Source organism: Grammomys surdaster, unplaced genomic scaffold, assembly GCF_004785775.1.
Source record: "Grammomys surdaster isolate TR1022 unplaced genomic scaffold, NIH_TR_1.0 181, whole genome shotgun sequence".
Classification (NCBI taxonomy): domain Eukaryota; kingdom Metazoa; phylum Chordata; class Mammalia; order Rodentia; family Muridae; genus Grammomys; species Grammomys surdaster.
The window spans coordinates 4,582,064-4,592,945 of NW_021604626.1; the positions used below are offsets into that span (position 1 = coordinate 4,582,064).

General features: G+C 49.6%; 1 protein-coding gene across 1 annotated transcript in view; it reads right to left on the minus strand.

Annotated features, from left to right (window-relative positions):
* The window catches only part of Galnt2 (polypeptide N-acetylgalactosaminyltransferase 2), a 119,389-nt gene that overhangs the window by 49,979 nt on the left and 58,528 nt on the right, over window positions 1-10,882 (minus strand). The window contains 1 exon segment of the mRNA XM_028767747.1: window positions 3,709-3,805. Coding sequence (XP_028623580.1) covers window positions 3,709-3,805 — 97 coding nt within the window.

Genomic DNA, 10,882 nt, shown 5'->3' on the forward strand with positions numbered 1-10,882 from the left:
CCTAACAACCAGCCAACCTAACAACCAGCCAGCCTAACAACCACCAACCTAACAACCAGCCAGGCTAACAACCAGCCAGTCTAACAACCAGCCAGCCTAACAACCACCAATCTACCCTAACAGGCATCGGTTGTTTAACCTGAGCAGGCTAACTGAGAGTGGCAGCGTCTTACCCTTACATCCACAGCAGCTCTGTGGACATACAAGCTGAACATACACGTTCTGATGCTGGTAGGCTGTAGCATGCTTCCCGGGGCTGTCATCACTGGGAAGCAGTGTGGCTACTGATGTATACATACGGTACACAACTAGCAACCTCCTTAAGGCAGCCATTGCAATGGAGGGTTTAACCTGCAGGGCAGATTTAACACTCTAGAGCCAGCCAGCCCCTTTGTGTGCATGCGTGTATGTATGTATGTATGTATGTATGCATGCATGCATGTATGTATGCATGCATGTGTGTACACAGACAACTACACACATATTCACACAACCTTCTATTTCTTAACCCTGCAAAACAATTTTTTTTTATTTTGTGCAAACGTCTAAACAGTCTACCATTTAAGGCAAAGAGTTCGAATTAACAAAGGTCATAAAATAGGTTTATGTTTATCCAGAAGCATTTCACCTCGCATATTACTGTTTGCTTTGTTCTAAACACACTTGATATTTTTAAAAAAAAAATTATTTATTTTATATATGTGAGTATATGTCTTCAGACACACCAGAAAAGGACATTGGATCCCATTACAGATGGTTGTGAGTCACCATGTGGTTACTGGGACTTGAACTTAGGACCTCTGGAAGAGCAGTCAGTGCTCTTACCTGCTGAGCCATCTCTCCAGTCCCCCCACCCCCACCCCATGACTCTTAAGTATGGACATTGCATCCTTTATACCTAGAAAAAACTCATCTCTAATGACAAGAGTTTTCATGGAAAAACTGAAGTATCACACTGGATCCCCGCTGTCTGAAACATTGTTCCCATTAGCAATCAAGTCTTGAAAGAGAGGAAAAGCAGCTTCGAAATGCGGGAATGGGAAGTAAAATGGAGGGAGAAAAGTAACTCAAGTTTACAAACATTAAAACGTCCAGAAAGCAATTTCATCTTTTAGAATCTAGAGCAGTGGTTCTCAACCTGTGGGTGCAAACCCCCTTAGGGGTTGAATTACCCTTTCCCTGGAGTCAAATATCAGATCTCTTGCACATGAGACATTTACATTACAATTCATAACAGTAGCAAACTTCCAGTTATGAAGTAGCAGTGAAATGATTTTTATGGTTGGGGGTCACAGCATTGGCGTCACTGGTCTAAAGCAACTCATCTGCAACTTTAAATAAATAAGCTGCAGTTTATTCACAGCATCTGGGCCCAAGCAGAGTTATAGTGTCAGGACTCCACTTGCTGTGTTCAAATTCACCCATTAGTCTCTGATGTGAGCCAATTGTTAAGAACGTACTCGCATCTGTATTTCCCTTCATGGCAGTTGGGACTGAACTGCTTCATCCTCATAAACATTCTGGTACTCTCCTGAACATGCAGAGAGGTGTTTTTCTTGTGCTTCCAGCTTAATAAATCTCGTGGTTACAGTCTCCTTCCAAGCATACAAAACTCCTCATCAGACTCAGCACTGAAGGAGACAAGAGCAAAACCGTTTTATCAGGTAACCTGGGAGTTCAATTGCTCAAGGCTCCATGGAGGCAGTGCACCCTTCTTTACCTCCCTCATTGGGATTTGAACTAGAGTTACTCAGCTTGACAGCTTCTCCCCTCTAAAGGTCCTCTTCCTTTTCTTCAGGGTCTCGGTGTCATGCCTCTTTCTGTCTGTCTCTCTCTTTCCCTTCCTCCTTTCCTTTGTTCTGGATGTTCCGGAACTCTCTCGGTACACCTCACTGTCCTTGAACTCAGAGAAGAGCTTGGCTCTGCCTCCTGAGAGCTGGGATTAAAGGAGTGTGCCACCACCCAGGAAAGAGCAAACTTTCAACAGCCGATGCCCATAACCAGATTAGTTTGGGAGTCTAGACAGACACCTCCCTTCTTTCACAAAAACTAACTCAAAGGGGCCTTAGACATAAATAAAACTCTAGGAGGCAACACACAAATGTCCCGGGTCTACAGCAGCACCACCTCTCTCTCCCTCTCTCTCTGAGTCCCTCACAGATACTCTCCAATCCCTGTATCTGGAACACGGTGTCCAAAACCCTGGAGGCGACCCCGCTCTGCTGCCGCCGTCTCCTGGCTGTCCTCACTGGTGGCGCTGGGGAACACCTTGTCTCATGACGTTTTCTTTTCTACAATTATAAAAACTCACAGGATCTCTTCCATGGTGGACAACGTCGTCGAGGGCCACCCAGCCCACGTTCCTAGGCCGGGGTCACTCATTTAGAATCAGCCGTTGCCTTGTTCCCTTTGGAACAGAAGCCATGTTTTGAAATCTCAGTATTTATATAGTAGTTTTATTCACAACTACCAAAACTTAGAAGCAACCAAGACACCATTTAGCAAGTGAAAGCAAAAATAAGCTGTGGCAGGCAGTGGACTATCATCTAGTGCTAGAACTTGGCCAGCTAGGGCTGGAGGGGTGGCTCAGTGGTTAAGAGGGTGGCATTGCTCTTGCAGAGGACTGGGGTTGAATTCTCAGGTCCCACTTCCTGTGACTTACAAAACCAAGTGACCTGACACCTTCTTCTGGCTTCTACAGGTATCCGAATACATGTACACACACACACATACACACACACACGCATGCATGCACACACGCATGCACGTGGACACACAAAATAAAAGGAGAAACAAACCTAAAGAAATAAGGTCTGGTACTTGGCAGGGGATGGGAGAGGCAGGGGAAGAGGCAGAGCACAGGAGTCTCCAGGACGGTCACTCTACTCTGACACTCAGTAGATCTTTGTCATATGTTTGTCAGAACCCACAGGATGTGGGGCTAGAGAGATGTCTCGAGTGGACAAGAGCACCCGTGCAGGCACAGGGACCCACATGACAAGTCGGTCATCCAATGCATATCACATCTCCACGGAGGGAGAATCTCTGGGGCTTGCTTAGAAAACGTGGGCCCTAGTTTAAGAAAAGACCCCGCCTCAAAGGAACAGGTTGAGAGTGACAGAGGACAATGTCCTCTTCTGTCCAGTGCACAGGCACTCACTCTCCTTCTCTATAGGCATGCACATGTGCGCATACACACACACATACACACACACACACACACACACACGCACGCATGCACGCACGCACAGAGTGTGCCCTACCACAAAGCATGACCCTCACTGTGGATTCTGGTGGTGACCCTGATTAATGCAGTTCACAGACTGTTCCCGTGTCCCCCTCTAGTGAGATACAGACAGGCAGTGGGGAACTGCAGGCATGGCGTGTGAACATTCTCGATCTCTTGCCAACTTTGCTGTGAACCTAAAACTCTTTAACAACAACAAAAGAAATCAAGTCAATTTGAACTTTTTTCATGAACTAAAGTTCAGACAGATCCTGTTGTTCATATTTTACTTTGTTTCTCTTTCAATAAATTCTGCTGATCACACCAAGGTTCTGACAGGAAAGGCCAAGGTGTGCTCTCGGGCAGCGTCCAGCAGCTTAAGACATCCACTCTCTGCCCCAAGCCACCGCTCCCGGCACCATATTCAGACCGTTAACAATTAGGAGGGCCACGAAAGACCAGCCCCAGTTCAGACACGGTACCTGGGGGGAGGGTCTCCACGCCCTGTGATTTCTCATCTCTGCTGTAGTGAAGGTCTTTCTTTTTAACGGGGTCCACGTCACTCCAGTCGCCGCCGCCCTGGAGAAACAAAGACACCGAGTGAGTCTCCACTTCAAAGTGGTTTCATGATGCCATCATGCTGGGGACCTTGGCAGGGAGTGCTCCCACCATAGGGCAGTCCTCATCATCACCCAGACGGCTAGACTACGCTCTAGGGAGAAAGTGGGACAATCTCTGCAGGACTCAAATGAGGAGCGTAGCAGCCACATGCTGAGCATGGCACTGTCGTAGAGGTTGAGTCATGGAACCAGGGCCCCTGGGAAATCTCAAAGGTCTGGGCCCTCTGAGCTCCTAAGATGTCATAGGGCACATTAATCCTACTGATGACGCACCAGGAACTCGCTGCCGCCTGCCGGGGAACCAGCCTACAGAGCATGAGCTCTGGTGGAATTTATCCCCACCCATCTGGGCAAGCAACTGCCTGTCATTTATCAACATTAAATCAAACTAAACAGCAGCCCCACCACAGCACAGCTTAGTGCACGTCCCACCCTCTCCAACCTGATTGCTGTGAAAGAGGAGCGTGTCTGTGCATAACCCAAACAGGAGACCTCCCGCGGGCCCAGCCTCGGGGAAGGCCACTTCCTGAGCAGATGAGGATGCTGGCAGTAGGAACCTTCCCTGGCAGACCAGCCTGCTCCCATGTAACCAAACTTTCTGGGACAGGGCTGCTGTGTGTGTGTTTTGCTATGTGCTGTGCAGGATCTAAGAAGGATTTCCTCCCAATGTCACTTGCCCTGACCATAATCTGCATTTAAGGGAAGTCATCCTGTTCTCCGCCCCTCCTCTCTCTGTAGCCTTTCCTTCCTCTCTTGGCTTCTGCAGCACAGTGATATGGCTGGTTTATCATGGGAAGGGTGTGCAAGGGGCTGGGGTGGGGGAAGTGTGCAGAGAGGGTGGGGGTACACTAACAGTGGACACTGACTCCCTTGCTCCAAACCACATCGTGGACCTAGCCAACATTTCTCAGCCTCTTCGGGCTCCCAGCATCCTTTGCTCCACATGGTGACAAATGTTTGAACATGCATCCAGACACTATTTACAATTTTTCTTGCAGCCAGAAGATTCTAAAACGATCCTTGTAATCAGCTCTTCTGATTATTGCGTTATAAATAAACTTTCAACCAGCCATTGGTGATGATTGTGCAGTGACCCCAGAAACACAGCAGACTTCGGCTCTGCAGTGAAGGGAAGGATGTCAGAAACTAAAACAGCCAGCTCCGGCCCGGCAGGGCTGCACGGTGCTATCTTTTAATTAAGAGCCCGCTTCTACTTCATAGCTGGTTTGTTAAGATTTTCTGAATAATAATACTTCCCTCCCACCAGGGCTTCCGACCTCTCAGATACTCTGGCTCGCAGATCAACTATTTCACCTTGAACGAGATTGAACGCTGAGGCAGTCTCCGGAGCTGGTGGTCTCTAGTCTGTGACAGTCACAGAATCAACATATCCAGGTCAACTCTCAGCATTTTTCTCAAAACACACTTTCTCACACACACAGCCTGAGCCTGAGTCTGGGGTGCTAGGCAAGGTTGGATCAGTGATAATGGGGCCTCACTACTCACTGAGCTTCAAAACCGGGAGGCTGGGCGAGCTGCCGTGAGCCCGCGGCCAGAGTTTGCTACCACTCATGGCCTTTCACAGTAGCATGTAGCAGTCAAGACCCTAAGGTCCTCTGTGGTCCCAGCAACTGTCTCACATCTCTCTGTGCACCCTTGGCGGTGTGGTGCCCTCGGTTGTGTGGTGAATGGTTAACGGTGAATGTGGCTGTTCACACGCTCTGCCCTCACGGGTCCTGCCACTCCCATGATCCCTTTGAGGCTCCCACATCTACAGATCTTAAGGATCCATTTAGACCAGCAGTACAGTCGAAAATGTCCTAATGCCCCACACGGTGAAACCCCTGCTCAGAGCCCATGCGTCCAGGCTGGGGAACAGGCACTGTGCTTCTCCTACTATGAGGACGGGAGACGGGGTCTGCCTAGTGACAGGTCTATGCTCGTGGGGTGGAGGCAGTGAACACATGGCTTCTGCCATGTTTGTAACGGGCATAAAAATATTCCTCTGGAAGAAAAGGGAAAATAAACAGGCTGTTTTAAATCTCCCATTTTGAAACACATTATGTCGATGTTAAATCGTTTCAGCTACTAGACCATATGGTCAGGCACAGAACGAGTCCCCAGAATACTCCTGAGTGTTGGGTTCCTCAATGTCACCTGTCAGCGTCATTTAGAGACTGTTCAGTAATTATCACCAGGGCTGAGCAGAACAGCAGCACTTGCATTTATAAAAAGCCAGGTCGCCAGATTCTGAAAGAGGCTTACTCAGACTTGCAGCTCACCTCAAAAGTCAGACGCCCAAACCCAGAGGTACCACTCAGCCTGAAGCCAGGCTTTCAGAGCAGAACAGCTCCCAGCCACAGACCACACCTCTCACAGCCACTGGCTACAGACCACACCTCTCACTGGCTACAGACCACACCTCTCACCGGCTACAGACCACACCTCTCACAGCCACAGACCACACCTCTCACAGCCACAGACCACACCTCTCACAGCTACAGACCACACCTCTCACCGGCTACAGACCACACCTCTCACCGGCTACAGACCACAGCCAAGTATTTCCACCAAGGGACCCAGAGGGACACAGAGACTGCCAGTTACTTCTGAGTCCTTACGGTAGGTGGTTCTACCATGGTGGAGCAGAAGAAAATCCACAGGTTCCCCTAGACAGGGCACCCCAGACAGGACAAGGCACCTCCTGCTCACTGGATCAGAGCCTTGCTTTCACTGCTAGCTACTCTTGTTGTGACCAAATACCCAACAAGCAGTCACAGAAGGGAAAAGGACTGACTCTGACTCCTCATGATGGATATGGTCCATCATGGCTGGGGAGGCACGGCTGGGACAGCCTGTGGTTGTGAGCGAGGAGAACAGAAGACTGAGGAACAGACACAGGACAGACAGGCTGGGTCACAACCCCCAGGCCTGCACTGTAGAGATGGACTTCATCATCTCCTAAAACTCTTACAACCTCCCAAAGTAATGCACCAAACCACCCACCCAACCAGACAACGTGCTTCTAATCCACTGAGAAAGGGGCACCCAGAGTCTGGGAGAGGTCCCCAACTCCCACAGGTGGATCAGACTACATTACAGGTTTCCCAACACGAAATGACCTCAGCAACACTGACCCCTCTGCCTCAGAGAGCAACTGGGCTTTACTTGTGAGTTCAAGGCCTGCCAGGAGCATGGGGTGGGCTGAAGATGAGGGGTGTTCCTCCTCCCCATCAGTGGCTGCTGAGGAGAGGCTAAGCTCCACAGGTGTGCTTCACGGAACCCTCAGATCCATGGATCTTCTTGGGAGCCGTTGGCACCACATGCACAGTGGAAAGTAGTCAATCTTCCTGGGGACATACTTAGGTTCCACCATACAGGAATGGCACTGGGATACATCTGAAGAACAGGAAGAGTCTACCACAGACTTCCCAGCCCATGCTGACGGCAGTAGAACCTTCGCTCGGCTAAGAGTCCAAAGACATGAAGGTGTAAGAGTCAAGAGTTGAGGGAGGAGATGAAAAACCCAGTTCTCAGACTTGGACTTAGTCTCAATGGCTTCTCCTACTCAACCCGATGGCTAGTCTAAAGCTCGCTCACACTCTCAAGGGTGGACCAGAGGGATCCCAAGCAGCCTTGAGATGCTGTTCAACCTGTACGCTCACTGCACCAAACAGCTTGTAGAGCTCTGTCCTGCTCAGGTGGGCAGAGGGCAAGGTTCAGTGACGTGTGAGTTAGTGTGCTCTGTGTATACTTGGTTGACCACAAAACCACAGACAAAGGTCATCTGTGTGATTATTTCACTATGTGTGCTCACAGGAAAGCTGCTGAGAAGTCTCAGGAGCACTCGGCCCTCTGGAGCACTGTGAGCACTGTAACTGGCGCTTCACTGTGAAACCTTACACACACACACACACACACACACAATCGGGCATGACACCCTGCACGCTTAACCACACACATGCCATCAAAGCTCTTCTGTCCAAATGCTCCCAGCCGCATGCAAGAGCCAATGGCTGTCGGCAACCCAGTCCACCAGGAGCAGTCGTCCAGGGCTCCTGAGACACAGTGGGGAAGATCTGACTTATGCAGCTCTGTCTGTCACTTCAGGCCACTCTGGCTTGCGCTACTTGAAGATCAAGGTGCCACAGGGACATGGTGCAATGCCACCTTGTCACAGTGCCTTGTCACAGCCTGGCTTTGTCTGTGGACTGAGTGTAGCCTAAAGAACATCTTCTCGGGAAGGAGGCTCTAGGTGACATGCTAGGAGCCCGGAAGCCTGAGGCCAGGGGTTAGACACTAAAGGAAAATGTGGCTTTCCACACTCTGAGTCCAAATACACACTCCTCGTGAGTTACCACATCTGGGTGTGTGTTTGGGCAGAGATAAGTGAATAAACAAGAACTCTGATTAATAAGATACCCACGTTGGCATCCTATGTACACAAGAACGGAATGAGGGGCACACGGGAATTCCACACAATATTCACAAGGTTCTCCAAATCTGAAGTTTTAAAAATTACAAGTAGAATGCTCATAGACCTTATTTTCATAAAGGGAGAGTGGATCCTGTGCCAGTGGCCAGCATCTGTCTATTTCGGGGGGGGGGGGGTGGAGCTGGACATTCTGAATGGCAGTTTTGAGCAATTTTGCCCCTGTCTCCTTTTAAGGAAGCTAAGATAGAAATCTCTTGGGAAAATTAGTCAACGTGTTACAAGACAGACTAGCCGGCCTTAGCAGACGTGAGGGGAGAGGCCTAGGAGTGACCTATTTCACACTGCATCCCTCCTTCTAAGAGCAGCTGGTATCCCCTATCCATGGCCAATGACATCCATGGAGGCTGGTGTGAGGACAGCACAGGTAAGCAGCTCACAGGCAGTGTGACCTCACTCTGGATGCCAAACGGGAGTCTGGGAGCCATGGGAGCCAATTCAGCTTTCGGTCCTGTTCCTGGAGGCAGAGGCAGGGGCCTCAGGATACGGTGGTGGAGTCCGTGGGTGAGCTGGGTGTGACCTGGGCGTGGCACCCGCATCCATTCCCTGCCTGTAAATGGAGATCCTGCGTGTGCAGCGGTGTGGACAGCCCTCTCTTGGCCCCAGTTCAGCTCCAGAGGAAGCAGATCCCCTCATACGACACAAGTGACACATGTCAAAAGCTTGACTAGAAAATGCCTTCCACATGAAAGGGAGGGGTTTTTTAGCAAATGCTTTCCCCTGTGACTCATACCAGTTGATCACATTTTAAAATAAAGTAGAACTTCCGAATAGATGACAGGAAAGTGGTAGAAAGGCTCAGCAGCCAGACAGCACTTCACAGTATACAGGCAAGGGTGAGGGTGCAGCAGAGGGCGACAGAAGGAGACAGGGTCTCCCTGGCCGGTGTGTCCGTAGCCTGGCACATCACTATCCTTCACACTTCACACCATGCTGCCCCCTGCACTATTCACTACCAGAAGTTTGTCTGTCCATGTCAGCTTCAAATTCCCACAAGGCAGGTCCACTGTATCTTAGATGGTCAGACACATGGACCCTGGTGGCACTTCAGAAGACACCTTCTTCAGAGCATCCAGGGATTTCCCCATCAGTGTATCTAGATCAGGGGAGCAGAGGGGTCAGCCCAACACGGCTCCTGGAGCAGAACCAGCATCTTCCAGTCGGGGTCCCAGCTGAAGGGAGAAACCTTTAGCTATCACATCTTATCAGCCTCAGCTAGCACAGCTAAATCTGCTACCTCACCCCGTCTGGTCTGCCTTTTACTGAACACAGTCTTCATTCACGACGCATCTGTGCTTCGCTGGCCTGGTTTTCCCAATGAGGAAGCACAAGGTGAAAGTCGGCTGCTACAATGTAACAGTAGGAACCAGATCTACCACACCTGGTCCAGAGGCTGGCCTCCCCGGGTGCAAACCCTCCTGACATGGCTAGTGGCTATGCTACTCAGTGTTCTCATGTCCCCTAAGTAGAGTGATCAGTGAACCCCAACCCTGAAGACAGGCGCAGCTCTCTCTAGGCCTTGAGACTGGGCTTTACTCCCCCACACCACTCCCCAGGTCTACCCAAGGGCTTCTGCAGAGTTATTACAATGAACTAATCCCGAATAAGGAACACATTTTATGCGTAAATACTACAGTATTACTTATACAAGTAGAGAAGAAACTTAAAATATTCTCCACTAAGCAGTTAATTTATGTTACAGCCCCTTAAGAGGATATTATGCATTCATTAAAAATTATAATGACAGAGATCGCATCAAGTATGCAAAATGCTTATGTTAAGCAGGAGACCAAATTTTATGTACACAATAAAACAACTATCTAAAAATACACATCCATATGGACCAGCCTGGAATGAGACACAGAAAAGCTCATGCTGGGCGGTGGTTCCACTTCTTCAACTCTTTCATGTTCTTAAATTATTCTCATGAATAATTTTTAAACCCAGCACAAATGTGTTACGGGTAGAATCATAAATCTACATGGTACTCAGCATCACTGAAGCCCAGACGATCTGGCCAGGCCTGGCCTAAGGTTGCCAACAGTGCCTGGTGAGAGAGCTGTTTGCAGAAATGCTGTAGGTCTGGTCTCTGCTCTCAGGTGTAGTCCACACAGTAAGTAGCCCAGAATCTAAACGTCCCCAGGGATTCAGGTGAGTCCCCAGAGACACCTCTGCAGCCTAGACTTGAGTAATGCTGGGTCTGTCTCTACGTCTTTTTGGTAAACACCACTTTCCATACTAAATCTCTTTTCTTTAAAAAAAAAAAAAAAAAAAAAAGACTGGCCAAGGAGAAGCCAAAGTAGCCTTGTGAGAATATAGCCATTACCATGAGCACACAGCCACAGCTGGACTAAGTGTCAGGGGACCATGGGCAGCGATGCCCTGTGAGCACACAGCCACAGCTGGACTAAGTGTCAGGGGACCATGGACAGCAATGCCCTGTGAGCACACAGCCACGGCTGGACTAAGTGTCAGGGGACCGTGGGCAGTGATGCCCTGTGAGCACACAGCCACGGCTGGACTAAGTGTCAGGGGACCATGGGC